Raw genomic sequence first — 25,025 nt, 5'->3', positions numbered from 1 at the left:
CGCTACGCCAATACCGTGCAGATATAACGAAATTTCAAGAAAACTATCAAGCTAAACAGTCCCTGTATGAACTAAGGCAGAGCGTAATAGTTATGGCCAGATCACGCACAAACTATTTCTTACAGAGGTTATCGTCGCAAATACCACAACTTTTCAACAAGTACTCTGACGTATTAAACTTAATAAGTTAAAGCAATAAGTTAAAGCAATATTTTTAACTGAGCAGGAGGTGCATGGGAGAAACTGCTGAGCCAACTCTTGATGCTATTAACCTGTATTATGTTACCTTATGTACACTGGGTTGCATTTCACATTATCAATTTTTGTTTTGGTGAAACATTCTTGTTTTTTTTTACTGATAAACTTAATTCAGTAGGCAAGAGATTGTTTTTGTATTATTACAGTTCAAATAATTTATGTTCCTTTTCTTTCTACAGAGTGATTAGATTGTAACCTAAGACGGTGTGTATCTTCCTGTATTTGTATTCATGTGTTATACTTCGGTCAGCGTATGATGTATAATCATATGTACAGGCGCGGCCATAAATAAACGGAGCACGCTATTGCGTTCGAAGTGCAATCACGCTTTCTCCATTGGTAATGAAGAAGCGTTGTTTGTTTATAAGAAAGCCCACTAATCTCCTCTACCAGCATGCGAGTACCACTGCTGAAAATTTCAATTAGGCGACGCGTGAAAAATATTCGAAGCCAGTTGCGTGCTCCATTTACTTTTGTCCGCGCCTGTACACATGTGCTGCCTTTGCTGTCAGGGTGGCATAACCTAGCCAGGCCCCATCCGGGCCTTTTGCTATTGCCTCCGGCGCCAATTTGTATTAAACTGCCTCAAATAATAAAAAAGAAAGATAGGAAGACAGAGAGAAAAAGAGAAACAAAGAGAGAAGGAAAGAAAGAAAGAAAGAAAGAAAGAAAGAAAGAAAGAAAGAAAGAAAGAAAGAAAGAAAGAAAGAAAGAAAGAAAGAAAGAAAGAAAGAAAGGAAGAAAACTGTTCAGCAGTGAGGCCTAGCCTCTACGCTATGGTTCACTGAATTGATTACAAGATGTGTTTGAAGTTTTTGACTGGTAAGAAGCTGGTGTAATAGTTAGGACACCACAGTAAACACCGACCATTGATGGCATAGGTCTACCGTACGATTTAGTTATATTCAAGAGGGATAGTTTTCTGAAAGCCTTTTCGATGTCCAATTTTGATTGGTGCAAAAACGTCTTTTGCTTACGTGCCTGTTTCATGCCCGCCTCCAGTAATATTCACTGTCGTCAAAGGTCGACTGTAATAATTAAATCTATAAATATTAGGAGTCACTGTCGTGGTCAGCCATTTTCATTTTGAAGGCCGCTGATAAACGTTCACTACTGACTCAACTAATTTGCGATTGCCGTCGTTCTTCTGACTGAAACGGAGGCAAAAGTTTCTTCGAACGTTCACTTCGTGAACCGTACTGTCTTGCAGACAAGTAGAGCATTGGCGCGAAGCCTACACCTTTGACTGTGCTGATATTACCCTAAATACTGCCATCCATCAAGTGACACTGCAAATTTGTGATGTCACACGTGGCTGAAGATAGAGGCAAAGCCTAACGTGACATGATTGGAGTGTTCATAAGAGAATAATAGAATTAGAAGACTTTTTAAAAGAGGATTGAATGCCAGCAACAAGCACTACGCCAGAAACGTTTTCTTCGGGAAAGAAAATCACTCTGAAGTTATCGCACAGGCCCCCTTTTTCTTCGAATAAGTTGAATATGTCACTGCCACTCTAATGATCTACGTCTTCTAGTGATGCATTGTTTTTTTTCTCATACAAGAACACTATTCGCTCAGTTAGATGGTGGAGAGCAAATCTGTTTGACTCGATTCCGCTCCTGCGCGAAGTGAAGCCCGAATTCAACAATATGAAACTGACTTGCAAATCTTACGCTTCTGTAGATTCGGATAAGCAAGGACGACGAGAACTGGATGAAGAACGAGCACAGGCGTGCTCGCAAACAGCTGATTGATTTCTACAAGGGTTACCTGGAGGCCTACGACCCAGCCATTGACTCTAAGGCGCTCGCCGAGCGTATCATTGGCTTGGAAGTGATCGGTGGGTACACCCGCGCTGGTCTGCGGCGGAAAAGATTCATTGCACTCTCTTGCTTCACTGAATCCCCCTTTTTCACAAGATGTGGCGCTCTGTGCGGAGTGGCGAAAATTCGCCTCTTACGGGTTCAAAACAAAACGCACGTGGGAGACGCAGGCGCGATCTGGTGCTAGGAGGAGCAAGCGGTGCCTGCTAAGCAAGTGTGTCCTTGACAGCTGCCGCCATCTGTCGCATGCGCCTATCACTAACATGATTTGCGCATGCGCAGTAGGAGGTGGCGGTTTCTTTTGAAGCTAGTGGAGCTGGAGGTGAAGGGACGCGCATGGGCAGAACGGCCTTGTGAAAAAGTGTATTAATTCGTCATAAATGCAAAGGGTAAAGGAGACACTCTGTGGGCTTCCGCAAGCGTTTCCTTCCCAAAAAGAGCACAAGTCACCAAATATTCGAGACAGCCTTTCAGTTTCCTCACCACGTGGCGCAGAGCAAGAAACTAATTGTATTCTACCTAAAAAAAACAAAAAAAACAGACGCTCTTTGTCTACGTGTTGTAGCGCCGGGTAGCTGAGCCATGACTACGTATGCGTGCTTGTGCACGCATTGGCTTATGTTCCTGCATTGTGAGGTGAGATAACCTCACTGTGGCGATGCCAATTTTGGACAATTTTCCTGGGTCGTTGAACACGACATTCGGCAATGAAAATCCCAATCCCTGTTCTATTTGAAGGCGCTGGAAAAAGAAGTTGGAGAAGTGGATGCTTCAAAATTTTGTTAAAGAATGTGAGCGGTTATTCAAAACACTGCTCTTCTCCTGAAGCGCCATAGGCCGCAAAGCTTAGCGCAGCTATGAGCAGCACCAAATTCCTGATAACTGAAAGTAAGCCTCTCTTTACTGTCTGCCGTCTAAGAATGAGAATAGCTACGCACGGTGAGGCGAGGATATATATGTTCCTCGAGCCCTCTGTACATATACAGAAACCCTGTCGTTTGATTCCAAGTGTTTTGACCTTACATATGCGATCGTGGCCTGTGGCAGGCGCTGATGCTTCAAAGTACTGGTTGACGACGCCTATCTACACCACAATCGCAAAGGGGCCTCCCCTATCTTAAAGTATTAATGCGATAGCCCTAGAAGTTTTATCGAGAAGGAAATGTGTCCTCCAAATCTAAATTCTCTGACTGGCTGGAAGGAAGGGACGGCACCAGACCGGAGCAATCTCATTGGCTGGAGGGAAGTGAGCTCACCAGAGAGGACTCGACGCCACTTCCGGTGAAAGCGTCAACAGCTGCTAATGCCATCGCACTGTCAGTACATAACTGAATGAGGGGTCCGTGTGTATTTTTATTGCATTATGTTTCACGTACTCTACTACATTTCGAGCCACTGCTCATCCGGACCCAGTGAAGCAAGGGTCGCGCTACGTCCAAATGCTGATGTTTAAAAGCTGGCCACAGCCGTTCGTGCGATTTGCGAGGTAGAATACGATTCCACCGTCGTCGATGTGCTGTCCACTGGCCAGGCCGGAAGGCAGCGGTGCGCGGAAATTGAATTTCACCTCTATTCTTTGGCGTACTCACTCTAGTCTCAGAGAGCAATAACATGTTTTCTGGTCTTCTGTTCCTCTCCAGCGAAGGACTACATAGCACAGGTGCGAAAGAGGGCTTGGAGCGCCTTCGTTATACGAGTGGCCAAAATAGGAAGCTACACGAAAGGCTACGTTCACGAAAGTACGTTGCACTTCCTCTTCTCCTTATGTTCTCTTTAATAATTAAGAGAGTGATTACTCCCGGACATCCACCCAAGCGCAGCATACTGATACAAAGGAATGACTTTACAGTTTCCACAGAAACTTCGTAGTTAAAGAAAAATTCCTCCCGGTCCGGAGTTCGAGCCCGGGACCAGCGCTTCACCGCAGCAGTCTCTCTATCAGCTTAGTTAACCGGGACGGCTAGCTTACGGTAGGGCGAGAGCAAAATACATTAGTTTTCACCCTTCCATATGCTAGCCGTCCTGCAGCAGTATGACTGCGCCTGGGTGGATGTCAGTGACTAATTACTCCCGTATTACAAATCTGCTCCACCTTGGGGGATTCCCTTAAACATTTGTTCTGCAGCAGACTGGCTGCGCCTGGGTGGATGTCAGTGACAAATTACTCCCATATTACAAACCTATTCCACCTTGGGAGATTACCTTAAACATTTGTCCTGCAGCAGTATGGCTGTGCCTGGGTGGATGTCAGTGACTAATTACTCCCTTACTACAAATCTGCTCCTCCTTGGGGGATTCCCCTAAACATTTGTCCTGCAGCAGACTGGCTGCGCCTGGGTGGATGTCAGTGACTAATTACTCCCATATTACAAACCTATTCCACCTTGAGAGATTACCCTAAACATTTGTCCTGCAGCAGTATGGCTGTGCCTGGGTGGAGGTCAGTGACTAATTACTCCCTTACTACAAATCTGCTCCTCCTTGGGGGATTCCCCTAAACATTTGTCCTGCAGCAGACTGGCTGCGCCTGGGTGGATGTCAGTGACTAATTACTCCCATATTACAAACCTATTCCACCTTGGGAGATTACCCTAAACATTTGTCCTGCAGCAGTATGGCTGTGCCTGGGTGGATGTCAGTGACTAATTACTCCCTTACTACAAATCTGCTCCTCCTTGGGGGATTGCAGCAGTATGGCTGTGCCTGGGTGGATGTCAGTGACTAATTACTCACGTATTACAAATCTGCTCCTCCTTGGGGGATTCCCCTAAACATTTGTCCTGCAGCAGTATGGCTGTGCCTGGGTGGATGTCAGTGACTAATTACTCCCGTATTACAAATCTGCTCCTCCTTGCGGGATTCCCCTAAACATTTGTCCTGCAGCAGTATGGCTGTGCCTGGGTGGATGTCAGTGACTAATTACTCGCATATTAGAAACTTATTCCACCTTGGGAGATTACCCTAAACATTTGTCCTGCAGCAGTATGGCTGTGCCTGAATGAATGTCAATGACTAATTACTCCCGTATTACAAATCTGCTCCTCCTTGGGGGATTCCCCTAAACATTTGTCCTGCAGCAATATGGCTGCGCCTGAATGGATGTCAGTGACTAATTATTCCCGTATTACAAACCTACTCCACCTTGGGGGATTATGCTAAACATTTGTCCTGCAGCAGTAGGGCTGCGCCTGGGTGGATGTGACTAATTACTCCCGTATTACAAACCTACTCCTCCTTGGGGGATTCCCCTAAACATTTGATAAACACTTCTTCTCAATAGGTTTGGGCACCGAAATCGCACATCACTGGCACCGCGCAACGCTTTGGGCCGTTATTTAATGTGTCTCGAGAAATCCAACAAGCTCAATTTCGTTATGGCTTTATAGCGCTTAGGCTGTCACATCATTTACGCTGCCTCATGCGTAACACTTGCGTCTTCTGCTCATTTGCCTTTAATTTCGCATCTTCACACCACTGTATCGTAATGCTTCGACGGCAGCACTTGAACTCGTGAAAAAAAAAAACTGCAGGCAGCGTGCGGCAGACGGCGAGGTGAAGTGCCCTGATTGCAGGCGGCGCGTACGCCAAACATTGTGGTAAGACAAAAAACAGCCGTGGGATGAGCGTAGCTTCAGGAATAGCCTAGGATATAACAGTCGCCCTGGACTAAGCTTCGTACGCATGCGGCAAATAACTAAGGCGGAACGGGAAGTTCTTGTCTGTCGTGTTGCTGCGATTACCGTATGCATCTATCCTGCGGGTACCACAATTGACACAGAGTATCAGTTACCTTCACCTTCATGTCAGTGCACGTTAAAGAACCCCAGGTGGTCGATATTTCCGGAGTCCTTCACTGCGGCGTCCCTCATAGCCTTAGTCGCTTTGGGACGTTAAACGCCATAAACAAACAAACAACAATTCCCGCTCGCATGATGGCAACAGCGAGGAATGCATTTTTTGGTTCTTAACACACCAGGGACCAATTAATTTCTGCTGTATATTTGAATCATTGCTCAGTACTTCCTTCATGTTTCTGACGGCAAAGGCAGCATGCCGTTAAAAAATCCGCCTTCGTAACCTAACCGTTTAGGTTGGCACGCCTCCAATATCTGTACTGTGGGAGAGGCACCATCAAAAATAACGGTTGCGATCGGTACTTTAACTTTAATGAGCAATATATACTCATTAGCGGATACTTATAAAGTCGAGCCCACTTATAACGAACATGGCGGTTAAGCAACCAGTTCGTTGTATCTATGCTCGTAGTAAGTAGACACAGCATATTGGAGGCAAAAATATTAGGTCACCAAAAAGAGATGTTTATATATATAAAAAAAAACTCCGTTATGCGCGTCTACTTCTCGAAAGCAGACCATACCGCAGCGGTTTCCAGGCTGTCCAGGGTGGTCATGTTTTCGCCGAGATCACTGCTACCGAAAATCTATTACGTCACTCACCTATGACGTCATTCATCTGGAATGCGCAGACCGGCGAGGCGCGCGCGGCGGCGGGGGCTCCGGTGCGCCAGCTGTGCGCAGTGTGACGTCACTGCTCCTCGCGCATGCGCAGCACGGCTGTCTAGTAGCCACGTGAAACTTCTGAACCTCGGCCATTGTGGCTTTCGCTACAAAAAGATCTTGTCCAGAATTGTTGGGTATGGCTAGCAGCAGGGCAGTGCTCGAACTTAATTGGCTTACAACGGTTTCGTCAGAGCACGCAGTTCTTCGATGACATTCGCATGAACGTTGACATCCGAGGAAAGAACTGGACAGCTATGCATCAGCAGCGCGTTGTCAAAAAGCCACATGCTTCTGAGCAAGCCTGTTTGAGACGCCTTCCCTATCGACATTGAGCCCATGAAGCGACGATAAGTAACGCCGCGCTCGAGCCACAAAATGTATCAGCAGCACTGTTTGCAGTCTGGAGAAGCCTGCATGTGGCAGCAGCACGAAATGTAGGGCATACTGGACTGGGCACACGACGCATACCACATGACCACCATTGGCAGCACAACAGTCAAGCTTCTCAAATCGTTGCTGTTACCTGATCCACGACCGCGATCCCCACCGCATTTCTGCTTCCATTTAGGATGCTTTGCACAGCCGGCGAACACGCAGGCAATGATTGTACTTGTTATTCGCCCGTGCGCTTGGATGGCGGTTACTTACTGCTTCAATACATTTTATTGCTTTTATGTCGATGTTTTCCTTCCGGGGTGGGTTAGCGGGTTGTGACAGGCGCTGTTTGATATCGGCTCTTGCTGCACTCGCGAGTTCTTCAATCTCTTGGCGCGTGTTCGTTCGCTATAACCAAGTGATGCGGCGTGTAGCGTTTGGGATGCCCCCCCCCCCCCTGCCTGGGTGGATTAAGACAGCTCGCGCTCCCCTCCTGCCTAAGTGCATTAAGGCAGCGAACTTCCCTGACCGGTGAAGGCCGAAGATGTGGCGGGGGCTGGCAAAGACGGCAGCAGCGGCAGAAACAGCGGCGACGTGGTGGCGACGATGGCGGCGTCAATTGGCCGAGTCGACCCTCGGGTCGCCGGACAGAGTGGTGATGTGCTAATTGAAAGACGGCTGTGTCCTCGACAAAGGTCTCGTGTTTTGGACATCCGGCGGGGAAGCGTCAAACATGTGCCCGAGGAAGTTCGTTCACCTTCTGGTAGACTGGGGGATATTCATTTCCAGCAGTGTTTGATTACTGAGCCTCTACCCCTTCCCATCGACCGAGCTGCGAGAGAGCCCCACAGCCCAGCACCGCCATTGCCGTGGGTGGTATCAACAGTGTCCACAACTGCCCAACTGAATGGACGTCATTCTTCGAAGTTCATTCCCCACTCAGGGATCTGGGGAATACGAAGACTATTTCACGGGAAGTTGTTTTGTTGACGCCAGTGCACTCTCGTTGGGGAAAAAGTTTCCCTTATACAGACAGTCACTCTCAGTTGCTCTTTTTGTAATTAATGTAAATATTCCTGTATAAAGTTCTCCTTCCTCGTCCCTTCTCCGGCCCGACCACGCTAGCTCGATTCTGATAACTTGGGGTACAACTTCCCGTTAAATAGTCTTCGTATTCCCCAGATCCCTGACTGGGGAATAAACATCGAAGAATGACGTCCAATCAGATGGACGGTTGTGGACACTGTTGATACCACCCACGGCAGGGGCGGTGCTGGGCTGTGGGGCTCTTTCGCAGCTCGGTCGATGGGAAGGGGTAGAGGCTCAGTAATCAAAAACTGCTGGAAATGAATGTCCCCCAGTCTACCAGCAGGTGAACGAACTTCCTCGTGCACATGGTTGACGCTTCCCCGCCGGATGTCCAAAACACGAGACCTCTATCGAGGACACAGCCGTCTTTCAATTAGCACATCACCACTCTGTCCGGCGACCCGAGGGTCGACTCGGCCACCTGACGCCGCCATCGTCGCCACTACGTCGCCGCTGATTCTGCCGCTGCTGCCGTCTTTGCCAGCCCCCGCCACATCTTCGGCCTTCACCAGCCAGGGAAGTCCGCTGCCTTAATCCACCCAGCCAAGGGGGGGGGGGGGGGAGGGGGGAGGGGTGAGGGGGGCATCCCAAACACTACAGGCCAGAGTTGTTGGCTGAGGTATTGCTGTACTCATTGGAAATAAGCGAGCGTTCGTTACATATGCGGCCGTGCCGTTATAAATGAGCGCGGCCTTATATGCACATATACTAGGTCCTTGCTTTTACTGGTCGGCAGCTATGTATCGATTGAAGGAAACAATGGAGAGTATCTGTGTTCTGTCAACATGTGATAGAGTATCGCTGTTGAATCAAAATCGCATTTCTCATTTTAATACGTCTTGGCTCTTATTATGGTTCTCTGTTCGATCATCGGTATATATCGATATGGGATTCGCGTAGGAGAGACGTTGGAGAAGCCCTTGCCCTGCAGCGGGCGTAACCCGGCTGATGATAATGGTGATGATGATGATCACACTCAGCGCTTTCTAACTGCTTGTCTACTCTAGAGGAATGGTCACGGCTGGTGTCTCAAGCCACGTCCAATAATTTCAACGGGAGCAGTCGCGTGCTGATGGCGGAAAACCTGACGGCGATCGTGGAGCTGTTCATGGACAGAAATCGCTTCTCGATTGACGACGCTCGGCTCCTGGTGGCCTGGAGCGTTCTTCACCGGATTGTGCCACAAGCCAGCGGCAAGATGATGTCCTCGCAAGCTCATCGCAGCTACGGCTACAGGAAGGATCGAGCCGCTGTGATGTGCTACCACAGGGTCATGAGCGTGATGCCCCTCGCCGTCTCCCACAAGTACTTCAAGACCTGTGAGTACTAATGCGAAAGCATTTCTTGGCTAATGAGTGGCGTTCGTCCGACAAGAAAGGTTTATAGCGAATCCAACACTAGCCACATAGCAATCCATACACTGGCTCACTAGTTAGTAGTTGACTAAAAACAAAAAATAACAACTCAAATTAAAACAAGAATGAAAGCAAACAAACAAAAAATAAATATACAAACCAAAAGCACGAAAAATGGAAATAAAAATAATGACAAAAAATTGCAAGTAGTGAGAGGACCGGGAAAGGCTTTCGTATTTCCGCTCTTAAGCAGACTTAACTGCAATCCTGCAATTTTTTTTAGTGCTTTCGTTTCTCCACGATCATCATTATCGTTTAGTAAACCGTAAAGAGCCCAAACGACCGCCTTACCTTGACGGGATGTAAAACAGAGAGGTCCAGAACACGCCAAAGTAGCTTTTAGCATGACGCAACAACATCAATTCAAGCGGTAAATAAAAGAAGATATGGAAACACTAAAAATGTGGCGCGAAAACTTTCACGATAAGTAATGGTAACAACTGAGTCGGGGCGTTTCTTTAGGATCGAAAGCCTACAAGCAACGTTAAGTAATGAAAGGAACAGGCGCGCGTAAGCGAGCGGAAGGCTTCATAAGGGTTACACAATTTTGGAGAGTATCTGTGTTCTGCTAACATAATATGGCGTATCGCTGTTACTTCAAAATCGCATTTGTCCTTGTGATACGACTTTGCTATGATTATCCTTCTCTATTCGATGCGTAAGATGTTAGTTCAGTTTATACCAACGTGAAAGTATCTAGGATCAGAAGACAATGTGAGTGCTGTCTATGAAGAAAATGTTGAAACAGAAAGGACATTTTAGACAGGCCCGTGTACTGTGCGGTGTCAGTGCGCGGTACAGAACCTCAGGTGGTCGAAATTTCGGAGCTATTCACTACAGCGTCCCTCATAGCCTGAGTCGCTTTGGGGCTCTAAACCCCCCTAAACCAAAACACTATAGGTTAGTTGCTTTATTGGAGTGTAACGTCCCAAAGAAACTCAGGCTATGAGGGACGCCGTAGTGAAGGGCTCCGGAAATTTCGACCACCTAAGGTTCTGTAACGTGCACTGGCATCGCACAGTACACGGGCCTCTAGAATTTCACCTTCATCGAAATTCAGCCGCCGCGGCCGGGATACCAAAACATTATAACAGCTGTAATTGTACAGGACAAGGTTTGGTTTGGTTTATGGGGTTTAACGTCCCAAAGCGACTAAGGCTATGAGAGACGCCGTAGTGGAGGGCTCCGGAAATTTCGACCACCTGGGGTTCTTTTACGTGCACTGACATCGCACAGTACACGGGCCTCTAGAATTTCTCCTCCAAAGAAATTCTAGCCGCCGCGGCCGGGAATTGTACAGGACAAGTTTCTAGAACCTGCTGAGTCCTTAATATGCCGAAGATTCGAGTTAACAGATGCGAAATAAAACTTGATCCCTGCCTCCCATTTTTTTTTATTTATTTTTTTTGCGCGATGATTCGTCAGCCCTGCCTTCTCCAACGCACTCGCCACCCTTGGAGATCAGGAATAGGAACTCCACCTAGATTTGTGAGGACCTCGGCCAATAGGGCCAGGGCCCAAACCCCAACTTGTACGTAACAGTCAGTGTTTATCACCACGCTCAGACATCCCGCCGCCTGCGATGGCCGCCGCCAGACGTGTGGTGACGGATGTGCAGCGGGTACTGGAAGAGAAGATCAATACCACGGATTGGATCCGGGGCCCTGTCTGGTGCATGATGCGCACCAAGTTCAAGGCATTGTTCTTCATATTTGGTTACCCGGACGGTCTCAACAGCGAGTACCTGATCGACACGCTCTTCCGTGAGTATTAACTTATAACCACCAGGCCCGCAGGTCCACTTGGCCTGCATATATTTAATATTAATTCTAAAGATTCTGCCTATCGATTGGTCGACAGATTCGTTTGTGTATTGGTCCGTCGACTATCTCACAAAACTTACGATTATCACTGAATCAGGTACGACTAGCCTGTTCAGCTACTCACGCAACATCCGAAAGCAGCAACTTTTGCACATAAATAAATATTTGGCTGGCAGGCAGTGCAGACGTTGTAATATGCTGAGGCCGCAGAATGCATTTTTATCTCACCAGCATATTCATGCACATGGGCGTTTTAAATTCCTTACCCATTGTCAATCAACTCAGTGGCCGACCTTGTGGTGTAACACCAAGTTTTTCAACGTGATTCAGTCCACGTGTCCACATTACGAGTTTTCGAACGCGAACTCGTGCAGATCGACCACTTTCGTGTTTCTTTAACGCCATTTTTTTGGAAAACAAGGACTATATATGTTTTTTTACCATATGTAAATATCTACTTTTTTATATTTGGACTTAATCTTGATCAGAGTTTGCGGAAGTTTTTCACCTTACTAAAGAATCATGTGTTGAACGAAAGTGACCAGATATTGGTAGCCGGTTTTCAGATGACAAAGAGGTGATTTTAACTTGAGCCAGATATTTTGAAGCTTGATAATAGCCAAAAAATAAAGCACAGCTGTCGCCGCCAGTGGTAGTTCTGCTATGACATCAATGACCTTTTTTGGGAGGGGTTTAGAATCTCAGAGTTATGCCCACACCACCATTCACTCTGGAACGGTAGTCGCAGAGGCCTTTTTTATCATTGGCGTTAAAGTTTTGAATCCAGTGAGGCGGAGTTCTCAATTTCCCTTTAACCACGCTTTCTACTCATTATTGCCCTAATCATCCCCGCAGAGCAACTCCCTCCAGGGAAATGAAGGACGTATTTACTGACTTGGTACACGTCGACAAACAGCATTATATACAGGATGATTCATCGCGAATAACCCGTCGTAAGCATAGTAGACGTGTGATGGAGTTCTAATTGTCTAAGTACTGCTTGAGACATTCATTCATTCCGCCCGCAGCACGACACTAGAATAGACTTCTCGAATGTGTTGTTATATCCCCAAATCGTGAACGATTTCGGTACTGTCTTGATTAAATGTACAAAAATACAAGCAAATGATGTTGCCGTTATAGAGCAAGTCATGCTGCCGATATACAGGGTGTTTCACCTAAGAATAACTTAAATGTTCTATTAAACAGACTGAGTCAAAAAAGCGCTTTTTTTTCGGCATAGCATTGCCAGTGGTGTAATACATCAGAATATAGCTAAGGTGTGCTAGTTTAACTTATATTGAATAGTTAACTTTTGAACTATTATAGCTAGGCCTTTTAATTATTGAGAATCGTGTAGCCCACCTTAAGTAATATCCATATGAGGTTTGAGAATTTCAATGACGGGATTACCGTCTGCGCTATGGCGCAAGAAATTTTAGTTACTGCACGCCAAGATACATTCGCTTTAGAGAAGCTTGCAGGCAAAGAAACCTCTCCAGTTCACGTACTCGGCGAAATAGCCAACATTTGTTGCGACACACAGCCGAGGGCACCAGCGTTTTCAAAATTTTAGAAACTGATACGGATATTATTTGTGGTGGGCTACGCACCTGTCAGTAATTCAGGAGCCTAAAAGTAATAGTTAAGAAGTTAACTATAAAATATTGGTTACCCAGTCTGCTCTTTAACACGTGTTAGGTGTATTCTGATGTACTACAGCGCATACAATGACATGCCGAAAAAAGCGTTCTTCTAACTGAAAAAGACTCCCATGTGCTGTGCGATGTGAGTCCACGTTAAAGATCCTCAGGTGGTCGAAATTACTCCGGAGCCCTCCACTACGGTATCTCTTCCTTTCTTTCTTCTCTCAGTCCCTCCTTTGTCCCTTCCTTTATGGCGTGGTTCAGGTGTCCACCGAAATATGTGATAGAGATACTGCGCCATTTCTCTTCCCCAAAAAGAACAATCTAAATAATTTAATTTAACTTAGAAAGCCTGTTTTCGAAAAGTTTGTAAAGCCTTTGGTGATGCACCCTGTATATATGTGTGTGTGTTGGCGGACTGATTGCGCTTTGCTCAGAACAGAATACCGGATGCCAGATGTACGGCTTTGTGTATTCCGGTATGTCAATGTTTGTTTCAAGACCGCCCCTATCTGGGTCCGAGCTAGGACGGATAGGATCAATAAATAAATAAACAAATACATCGATAGTGTGTTAAGGAGTGGTGTACACGTTTCGGGCCTACGCCTGTGCAGAGGAGTTTCCGGACGTTGGCGAGAACTTCACCGCTCCTTTTCTGGACGCGAAACGCCAGTCGACGCTCAACGTCTACAGGAGGAACTACAAAATACACTTGAACACAGCCGCGGTCGGAGCTCACTACCATCCAGACACACAGGAAGTCTACTTGTCCGCCACCATGCTGCTGCCTCCGTTATTCATCCACGGTGCCCCGGCCGCCTTTAACTACGCCGGTATCGGAATGGTACGGTTCGCCAGTCCAGTGTGACTTGAAATACGTGACTTGAAATTAGCGCCAAACACTCAGAGCCAGCACCTTCACGAGATTGAAGGAACACTAGACAGGCTGAAGTTGCCCTGTTAGGATAGAATACCACTTTTGAATCGCTAGCAAAGCGTTTTATTCTTTTATTTTAACGGAGCACTTCAAAGAAAGACAGTGCTGGGTAATAGTAGAAGCAGAGTACAAGGCACAAGGAGGTGTCAGAGTCACGCTAGCGCCAGGTGACAGGAAAATGAAAGGAGGGTGTACGGACACGGCAAGTGCTGCGATGGTCGGGCCGTTTGCTAGGCGTCAGAGTTTTATTTCGAAAGCATTACTACTCCAATTACGAGAAAATCCGGCGGTCGGCATGCGTTCGTGTGTGTACCAGCATGTGCTACAGAAAATCCCAGCGATGAAAAAAATCGGGTCACGTTGTACAGCGGTCGTATACGCGGACAGCAATCCTAGCACCGCCATTTCAGACATCTTATGCATGTCGTTCGTCTACGTGGGTATACTCACCACTGGCCGACTTTAATGCGGTGCCTGTTCTCCTGACAACTTTCGTACCAAAATGTGACGCAAGAGTTTGTCGTACAGCGTTCCCGGTGGTGTCATACTATTTCTCGTTGCATAAAGCTTACATGTGCTAGTAAAGTTGGGGGCTAGCTCGCGACAGGGATTCGAGCCGATGACGTATGCACGTTCAGTTGTATGCCTTCCCAGACTCTCTACCTATCCCGCCCGTGGCGGTCGAATTTCAATGAAGGCGAAATTCTCAAGGCCCGTGTACTGCGCGCTCTCAGTGCGCGTTAAAGAGCCCCAGGTGGTCGAAATTTCCAGAGCCCTTCACTACGCTTTCCCTCATAGCCTAAGTCGCTTTGGGATGTCATACCCCCCTAAATCATAAGCCACAATCTTCCCTTACGGCGATGTTGAGGTGTCCACTGAGATTTCAGACACTGTGCCACTTTCTTTCCTCAAAAACCAAATTTCCTATCGAAAATTTGTTACAGCCGCTTGTCGTACAGATTTGCGGGTGGTGTCATACGGTCACGTGTCTGCGCGGGTGGGTATCAATGCGCCAAGGGACACCAATGCTTCTGCATTCCCACACGGAAGCAGTCTTTAGTGCCTCTGCGGAATTTTTTTAGACGCAACACTTACTGGCTTGGAATTTTGGAGACTTTGGCATTCTCGACTGGTCGTCTCCGAGTGTCCTCCTTCGGCTATGAGAGCTATGCGGCGCTCTAGGCCTGGATGTTAGGCCTTGTGCCACGGCACACATGAGTACTCCTTTTTTGGATTTGTTTATGGGGTTTAACGTCCCAAAGCGACTAAGGGAACATAACAGCTAATCGGCTAAGACTTGTGGGCCCTTTTAAATTCCTCCAGCAGTGCTAAGGCTTTCATTGGACTAGGCGGATGACCAAATATTCTCAGCGGAGCAGGCGCTCTTTTTCATTTACCCCTGTAAGAGTTAAAGTGCGCGAAAAAATTGCTGCTACCCAAATGTTTTCCGAGTGTTCTGTTCCCGTCACGTGACCGTTCTCACAGTGGCCCGCATATTCGACTTGGCGGTGCCAGTTCCCTTTATAAAAACTTCTTTGCCCAATATATACACTGTCTACAGACTTCTGTATGTAACTTCTATAGGCATTCTGTAGACAAGTAGTAGTAGTAGTAGTAGTAGTGGCTTTAATAAACATACTAGAAGAAAGGAAAAGATTTTTACTAGCCCCGCAATATGCCATCGCTATGGGAAGCACCTGAGCTGGGGCAGCGGAAATAAGAGGATAGCAGGCGGGGCGTAGAAATGAAATGAAAAAGGTGAGGGGACAGGTAGAAAGGATAGGGGAAGCGTAGACAAATCCTATAAACTATAAAATTTCGACCACCTGGGGTTCTTTAACGTGCACTGACATAACACAGGCGCTTGTAGTGTGTTATGTCCGTGGACGTTAAGAACCCAGGTGGTCGAAATTTCTGGAGCCCTTCACTACGGCATCCGTCGTAGCCTAATTCGCTTTAGGATGGTAAACACCCATAAACCAAACTATAAACGAAACTTTTAGTAGACTCTCTTCTGTAGAGACCCTATCGACTATGAATAGACAAAAAGAAGTACCTATAGAATGGCGATGTAGTCGACAAGAAGTCTATAGACAGTCTATAGATGATTTTTATAAGGGATCCTGCTCAAATCCAAAATTCAAGCCAACCGCTTTGCTGCCCTAATCAGGTGATCAAAAGCAGAAAATTCAAAATGAAATGATCGTTGCGGGGCTTTCAAGATGATTAACGATTACCTAAAATATCCCCGGTCTATTGACCTCCTGCTGGGCAGATCTGACGGCGATCGCTCTTAAAACACTGCCGCATTGAACTCGATTTAAGGGCCTTCCCAAGCAGCTCAGGTAATCGGTCGAATATTCTGGTCCTGTGTAGGACCGGCATTTGCTAATACATTTCTAAAATTGGGTCGATTAGCTCTGCTGCTTCAGATGGTTTAGTTTGGTTTGCGGGGTTGAACGTCCCAAAGCAACTCAGGCTATGAGGGACGCAATAGTGATGGGCTCCAGAAATTTCGACCACCTGGGGTTCTTTAACGTGACATCGCACAGCACACGGGCCTCTAGAATTTCGCCTCCATCGAAATTCGACCGCCACGGCCGGGATCGAACCCGCGCCTTTCGGGTCAGCAGCCGAACGCCATAACCACTGAGCCACCGCGGCGGCTGCTGCTTGAAATGGTTCGCGCTGTACGTTTCTGGCCTTTCAAATTTTGCATTGCATGTCCCCATGGACTAATGCAGAATTACTTTTATTTTCTGAGACATTATTTTGACACTTGATGCATCGACGACGTTTGCAGATAGCGGGTCACGAACTCTCGCATGCGTTCGACGCCGAGGACATCAGATACAACGTATGGGGCGGCATTAAGACATTTGACACGCCGACGATGAAGGAGTTCGAGGGAAAAGTGCTTTGCCTCCGCAATGCTTACTACCAGGTGCGTATCTATGACGGCGGTTGAACGCTAAGCGTGGAGGTCAGTTTCATAAAGTCTACTCAGGAGAACGAATTATGTAGTGTAGACTTCACGTTCATTAAGGCAAATACAGCCTTAAAGAACTTGGGAGCTTGGACTGACAATAACTATCTTAATATTAATACTAAAAAAAACAAAATGCCGTTATTTTTACGCCCCAAGGGTAAGCAGCTAAGTACCGGACATGATCTTTTTTCGGATCCAGAAAGATTGAGGTGGTTGAGAGCACCGAAGTACTATGTTTGCACTTCTCTGAGAAAAATCAGTGGGATGACAATGTAAATTATATTTTGAAAAAATTATGTTCCATAACCGGTCTTAAACAAAATCTTTACGTCTTTCCAATTCCCGCAAAGCTAGCTATTTACTATGCCTTATTTTCATCTTACATAAGTTATTCACATTTAGTTTGGGGCACAAAGACAGAAAAAAACCTTACTAGCCTCTTAAGAACGCAAAAGAAACTTTTACGAGTCGTTAGTGATGTGCCAACTTTTCAATCCACTTTAGAAATCTTTAGAAACCTCATTCCTGTAATGATTATGTATACAAATATAAACTCCTGCGCGATTACTTGCTCAGCATTAAGACAGACAACATGCTATTACTTGAAATTTCCCACTTAGAATCACTAGGCGACGTGGCCTATAATGCCAGAAGAACTGAACATTGGAAAGGGCCAAAATACCATACCAATGACGGCTTTCAAATGCTCAAGAAGAACCTGCCTCGGCTACACGAAAACAGAAATTGTAGTTTCAGAGCTAAAGTTTAGGGAGCTCAAGGAGTTGTTTTTTTTTTAATTTATTGTATTTTTCAAACTAGCCAGCTCGCTCGACCTTCATAACCAGAACTTTATCAAGACGCTTTAATTGCTTCTTGTGTATTATAAGTGCATTAGTGAGGAACTTCTTGTTGAATTCTATATTGAATTTTGCCCATCGTGTCATTTGGAATTTGTCATGCTTTTGCTTTTCTAAATGTGTTGCTTCGTCGCCATCGATGCCAAAGGGGACAAAGATATTTTTCAGGCCGTAGTGAAGCGGCTTTTCTTCTTGACCCTTTTCGCAATATGTATGTGAAGTAGTGAAGAACAAATAAAAAAAGAAAACAAGAAAGAAAAGAGTATACTGGGCTTCTTTTTAACCAGAGGGTGCCCTGTAAAGACACCATTAACCAACGAAGGTCTCACTTAGCTCTCATGCAACTCGACTGACTTAATTCTAGTAGAGTTTAATTGACTGCCACCAAGCTTTATTGTTCCGTCTTGGGATCTAGTCCTGGAAAACTGAACATCAATTAGAAACTGCAGCAGAAAGGAATGATGACAAAGAAGTAATACTGTCGTGGCGCACAGGCTATGTCGAACCCGGGCTCCGTTGCTAACATGTATGAGCCTTACGGCTCAGGAAAGACTGAAGCTTCTAATTTTGGGAAAACGAAAACAAGCGGGTTTAATGGCACTTTTACGAACCTCATTTGCATACTGAACACAGAAGAGCAAAGAATCAAGCGTCGAGCGACTGGATGAGCCTTTCTGACAGGGTCCAGAGCGTCCTTTCGCACTAAGCCCTGTCCTTAAATCCCCTAAGGTTCCGCCCCTCTATCAGGCGGAGGCCAATTCAACATGAGACACATTTCCCCAAGAAGGGCACCAATGAAAGCTGCACAGCACTGTAGCAGGCGCAGTCACTCGTTGCAGAGTGAACCCGGGGGAACGGGAGAGGAGAAATTGCAAGTCCGTTGCTAATTACTCTAGTTTAGCAACAGTGGTGCAAGCGGCTCCGTGTCACTAAAAACACATCTGGTACTACGACGCCGCGGCCCTCAACTGGGGCGGACTCTCTACTGGGAAGGGGGGGGGGCGGGAAGGGTGAAGGGGGGGTTAGCTTTCGAGGAAACGGGGTGATTACTTGATGGCTCCATCCTTTTATTCTCCCGAACGGGCGCCCTTGGTTCTGTCCGTCGCCGGTCGCTGCCCCCGGGCGTCCTTCGCCCGGAATGCTCACCCCCACCCCGCGTAGTGTGACAAAATCCCGCAGGCGCTTTCTCAGTGCGGCATTCTTCCTTGTCGGCTGGTCAAACGGGGGGTCACAAGCTGAGTCATAACAGCATGAACACGACGAGGAAGAGGCTGCTCATTTTAATTGATCGTGAACGGTCGCACAGCCTCATTGCATATCGATGATATACAGACCCCCCCCTTCACGCTTGGTAACATTGGTACCCCGCAAGGGGCGGTGTTACCTCCCTTCCTTTTCAACCTCACCCTCATCCCCCTGGCCAAGGCTCTCAGCCGCATCCCGCACTTAGGACACACACTTTACGCGGATGATATAACGGTTTCGACCACATACGGCTCGGATGGCGACATAGAATCGAACCTTCAGGAAGCCGCTACAACTATCGCTACTCACGCGGCAAACATTGGGCTTGAATGCTCCCCCACAAAGTGAGCACTCCTCATAATCCGCCCGCGGCGCGTCCCTACCTCCCCCATCACGATCTACCTGCATGACACTCCCATACCACAAACACCTACCCTCCGCATTCTTGGCCTGAATTTACAGGACACGGGGAAAAACAACCTTACCCTGAAAGCACTAAAACAGTCCACTTACTCCGTCATCCATCTTCTAGACCGAGCCGGTCTAGACAAAGCAGACAATCTCAAGGTGTTGCATGCCTTTGTGCTAAGCCGCATTCTTTACGCCACTCATTACCTGAACCTCTCCTGTTCGGATAAAGACAAGATCAGTGCTCTTATCCGCATGGCTACCAAAGCAGCGCTAAACCTACCAAAACACGGACCGACTCTTCAAATTAGGAATGAACAACACTATACAAGAACTTATAGATGCACATCGCTACACACAGTACCTTCGTCTGGCTGGCTCGGAAACTGGGCGATATATGCTGGATTCTCTGGGAATTCGCATACCGGCACACACCACAGACTTCATCTCTCTCCCTCGCGCCATACACACCGCGCTTATCCTGAAACCCCTTCCTAAGAATGTCCACCCTGAATACCATCAATGCCGCCGAGTCGCGCGAGCCAAAGCTCTCCATAAATAATATGGCACTTCAGAGGATGTGCGCTGGGTGGACGCCGCATGTGGTCCAGACCGTTCAGCAGCTGTGGCTTACCATCCAGCAGCCCCCCCCCCCTCCCACTTACCCATTTCATAGACCTACCTTGTACCCCGGAAGAAGCAGAGGAAGCAGCTACAGCAATAGCCATTGCCCAAACCAATGCGGCTTATATACTAAGCGATTCCAAAACAGCCATTCTTAACTTCGCACGCGGACGCGTCCATCCCCCCGCGTGGCATATATTGAGAATGTGCACCCTAAATCCCGATAGGCGTATTGAGCTCGTGTGGGTGCCGGCTCACTCTGGCAATCCCGGAAATGAGGCCGCCGATAACATAGCCCGAGGACTTATTTGCCGGGCAAATGGCGACCCCAGCCGGGATTTCTCAAGGGAGCGGGCACACATGTTCTCAGAACTAACTCAACAAGCACGCCCTGCCCGTCGACTCGATCCCCCTCCCCACCCCCGCCTATCCCACTCCCAACAAATCCTCTGGAGGCGACTCCAGACCCGAACTCTTCCTACCCGTCAGCTTCTATCCTACTTCCGCCATGTTTCCCCAGAGTGCACTCTCTGCGGAGAACCGCACGCCACCCTGGACCACATCCTCTTCGGCTGCCCTGCCGATCCTCCCCCGCAGGGACAGCCCGCCATCGGTACATGGGAGGAATGGGAGGCCAGTGCCATGGCCCTACGGGTGCCAGTGCCATGGCCCTACGTGGCCTGGACACATGCGCGTAATGTGAGGGCTGTGCGGTGGCCCTGAGACCTTGTACGGTCCAAACTCACTTGCTTAATAAAGTTTTCCATCCATCCATGCACCAACTAGCTTAGCATTCCATCTTATTGGGGAACTATTCTGAAGAGTCTCTGGACAATCATCCGCTCGTGCACCGCGTGCTACGAAAAAATTATTGCGCATTTTGCAAGATCAACTTCAGGGATATCTCTTCAGAAGAAAATCGAAAGTTAACTAAGGATAGGCAGGTTGTGGGCCAGGCGGTGAGACATAACGACTGAAACTGCAGCAGACACAGGACGGACGCCGGCGACAACACGGAGCGATACTGGCAGCTGAAAATTCATTGAAATACATAATGGCTTTTATAGAAGACCCCACATGTGACCCTATAACCAATAGTAAGACAGGATGAAAACATAGAAAACAAACCAAAATAACGCAAGATATTCGGCAAGCCTTAAAACCCGCAAGTGGAATTGAAGAAATGAAAGGGTTCAGCAAAAATGACTCGCGTTGTACATGAAAAGCATAACAGAAAAGTTCCGAAACTTCGAAGACAACCGCACGTGGAAATGATGACATGAAAACCACAGCTTAAAAGGCACATGAAAAGGTCACTGTAAAAGATAGGCGCCAGTTTCAAGTTCGCAATGTCAAGTTCTTCCACCAAGGACTCGAAAAGTAGTCGCCGCGCGGTCATTTCGTCCGCTGTACAGCCACGGGAATGTTGCTTGCGAGCATAGTGGTGCCCTGTTACCTTTACTACTTTTACACACGCGGCGCTATCTACCGTCCAGGAGAGTCTTAGACAAGCCACTCGCCGAAATTTATCCCGCTTAACATTTGTTCTTTTATGTAATTGCTATTAAAAAATCACAGGGACGCATAATTCCATTATTAGTTGGCAATGCAATAACATTAGCAGCTGTTGACACCTTCACCGGAAGTGGCATCACTTCCAGTCTGCAGACGTTCCTTCCAGTCTGGTGAAGTCAATCTTTGGCAACGTCACTTCCCGTTTGGTGACGTCACTTAACGCCAGCCAATGCGAATGCTCCCCTCTGGTGAAGTCACTTCCTTCAAGCCAATAGGAATGCTCCAGTCTGGTGATGTAACTTCGCTCCAGCCAATGGGTGAATTTTATGACGAACGATGCATTTTCACCACCTGCAATTTCTAATGCTATCGCATAAAAAATTGCTTAACTTGCCTACGTAGCGTGAACCTTGTGTTTCTTGAATCGAAGCTAGCATTTATTAAGCATGAATTGCTTTTAGCTCCCGTTGTCGGCAATGTGGTGACGTCACGCCGAGACCGAGAGCCAACATCCGGGCACCGTACGAGATTTAACGAGATTCAACGAGACTCTCTAAGCCCTCCTACGGGACCGGCATACAAGCGCCGGTTGCTCTCCAAACGAGTCACAAAAAATAACTGCTGCCAGTGTCTTCTCAATGTTCATCAAGATATCACTCGAGATGTGCATTTGATAATGCACGGAATTATAATTTCCAATTTCTAATAACGCGTGCAAAAAGCACATACATGTCACGATACACTTCGTTTTCACACGTGATCTGTTAGGGGCTTTGAGGGAAGGCCGCTTAGAGACAGAGGGGAGCTGCAGGGCGAGAAGGGCTTTCGGCGGAAAACTGCTTTCGCGCCCTCCCCAAGGATGGCGCTACGGTCCTACACTCACGCATGTAAAAGACCGGCGGCTGGGCCTTCAGCTCATGCCCTTTCCCCCTCTGGCAGGTAGATGTATACACGCTCGCGGAGTATTCGAACGCGCTGCATATACATTCTTGTCAGGCCTGCGTCTCGTCGTGTCCGCTTCTGCGTCGTCCTGCATTTCAATGCCGCCACCGTCACAGCTGCTTAAGCCGAGCAATGGAGCCTGATAAAACGAGAGGTAGGAAGCGTCTTGCGGAAAGCGATCGCTTCGCGAGTGATACGCCACAGAAGACTGCTCGCCCCTGCCCTGCCGGCAACGGACACTTGACCCATTTCAAGATTTTGACTAGTACCATCTATAAGCAATGTTTTATGCCCGTAAACATTTCATGCTTACTCTACTCTCGGTCGGGAGAGGCAGAGATTTTTTAATTTGTTAGAACATAGTGCTATCCTCATCTCAAGCTGTGGCAGATTTGGGACATAGTATAGCCCAAAAGGAACAAGTTCAAAATACTCAAAGCAGGAAGGAAAAAAAAACTCCAGACCCCAATGAATCAAAATAATCAGCGAATGAAAGTAAGAGAACGAAAACTGACACGATCGTACAAATTCGAGTTGAAGCCATTTACGAACAAATCAACTACGCAAATATAAGAAATATCACTAAGGTGAAGAAAAGAAGAAAGCGTAGTGATATACTCTCTAACCGCTTGGGGAAGCAACGAATTCCTGAATGAGTCAATATTGAACCTATAACAGTTTCAGTGTTTAGAATGATGATGCTGTCAACCAATCACTGCTCTCTTTCCTTATTCACAATGGGCTGCCATCTTCGCTCCACGCACTGCTTAAAAAACAACACAACGTCCCCATAAGCTTTCTATTCTAGGACATCGTGCACCAATAGACTAAACTCGTTATCAGTGTTTCCAGACTCTTCTGTCCTCTTGCAGGCGGAATCGGAGGAGCGGGGAAGGTCCATGAACCCCACGATAGACTCTGAAGGCGTGGTCGACTACGCGGGCGTCCTGCTCTCTTACGAGGCCTACAAGCGCCTTCCGGAGCACGAGCGTGGGGCGCGTTTACCAGGCATGGACTTCACTCCCGACCAGATTTTCTTCATCGCGTACTGCCTCAAGTGGTGCACCGCGAGCAAATCAAACAAGCGTGGGCCTGGGACAATACACTGGGCCGCCCGGTCTCGGTGTTTGGTGCCCCTCCGTAACATGCCAGAGTTCTCCGAGGCGTTTGGGTGCAAGAAGGGCGACCGGATGAATCCGGAGACCAAGTGCCCCTTTTATTAGGCTTCGCATAGCCCGAATAAACCCAGCCTCGCAGTGTTGCTTTTACTCGGCAGTTGTGTCATTACGTTTATATTCTTATCTAGATTATACCATCGATATCGTGAATACTGAAGGTATGCATGGTAGCCCATGTTTCTTCAGTTTAGTCGCCGTTCTGATGGGGTCTTTTTGTTTTCAAAGTGAAAGATTTACTCGGGGTTAATTGTAAGCAACAAAATTTTCTGTTATGAATCCGTTTATTGTGTCTATTTGTTTTCTGTATTTCTAACGCGCATATGTAACTTTTCTGCAGTTTTCCTGTCTACTTTTCCTGCATTTTTAACACTCAAATGCCAATTTTCTTTGCAGCTGTGCATTTCATCGCGATATTAATTAGTCCTGTCCTCTATTTTGCCATGATTTGTTGCCCTTACGACATTGATTAATCCTAGAAAAATTATCCAAAAAAATACATTAGCGACTGCCGTTCAGTGATGTGTGTGGGGAGAGGGGAAGTGGAAAGGGGGCCGACATTGTCAGGCATCAACTTGCTTTCATGTCTGCCTCCTAGGCATCTGTACTTGCATGAGTAAAATACTTTGACTTTGCCTGTAAGGCAAGGTCACCGGCGCCGCAATTTGACCTTCAAGTAGAGGAGCGGTGGGGGTGTGGCAGCCACGTGACATGCTACGTCACTCGCCGCAGCTGCAACCGCACCGCTTCGTGCCGACAGCCGCCTTGGCAGCTGTGGTCACGTGACTAATCACGTGGCTGGCCGTTGGGTGGAAAAAGGAGCCGGCGCCGCTCTCGCGGCATTCGCATCGCAGTTCTGGCTATGGACGGAGCGAGTCGGCCGGAGCAGTCTACGTCGTCGGAACGATTTCGCTAAACCACGCTTAGCTAAGATAAACTGCGACCATTTTTTCTGTCTGTTGTTCTTGACAAGTAACTTATAAGAACTATATCGTAGAAGGATCGATACTTGGGCGAATAGGTATAAGTGCATTTTGGATGGAACAAAGTCGCCGGACAAGACATACAGAGGAAGTGAACAGCGCAGAGCAGCGCTCTTGTGTTTACTCCTGTCAGCCTTTCACTCGTCTGCGCTGTTCCACCCAGAATGTACTAAATTTTACCCTCAAATCTTGCTGTTTGATAAGCATTCGGTGAAGCGTAACCGACTCGCTGTGCTATGAAGCTGACGTACTATTGCGATCAAAAGCTTAAGGGACACGAGTGCGTTAAAAAGAAAACTGCGGCGCATTAACGCAAGACAGTCGCCTGAAATGTATCAACGTATGAGGGGACCTGCATGCTCCCTCCACCGTTAACAATACCGCGCGACTGGGCAAAA

General features: G+C 47.3%; 1 protein-coding gene across 1 annotated transcript in view; it reads left to right on the top strand.

Moving 5' to 3' along the window:
- Positions 1 to 23,692, top strand: part of LOC149332586 (neprilysin-2-like) — a 32,378-nt gene extending 8,686 nt beyond the window's left edge. The window contains exons 3-9 of the mRNA XM_089555819.1: positions 1,945 to 2,101; positions 3,725 to 3,823; positions 9,076 to 9,387; positions 11,049 to 11,246; positions 13,567 to 13,796; positions 16,693 to 16,833; positions 23,342 to 23,692. Coding sequence (XP_089411945.1) covers positions 1,945 to 2,101; positions 3,725 to 3,823; positions 9,076 to 9,387; positions 11,049 to 11,246; positions 13,567 to 13,796; positions 16,693 to 16,833; positions 23,342 to 23,692 — 1,488 coding nt within the window. The remainder of the gene's footprint in view (positions 1 to 1,944; positions 2,102 to 3,724; positions 3,824 to 9,075; positions 9,388 to 11,048; positions 11,247 to 13,566; positions 13,797 to 16,692; positions 16,834 to 23,341) is intronic.
- The last annotated feature ends 1,333 nt before the right edge of the window (positions 23,693 to 25,025 follow it).

Source organism: Amblyomma mixtum, chromosome 8 (genome assembly GCF_055824585.1).
Source record: "Amblyomma mixtum isolate Tamu chromosome 8, ASM5582458v1, whole genome shotgun sequence".
Taxonomy (NCBI): domain Eukaryota; kingdom Metazoa; phylum Arthropoda; class Arachnida; order Ixodida; family Ixodidae; genus Amblyomma; species Amblyomma mixtum.
Note: the sequence above shows the minus strand (reverse complement) of the source record. Positions and strands in the feature narration are given on the sequence as shown.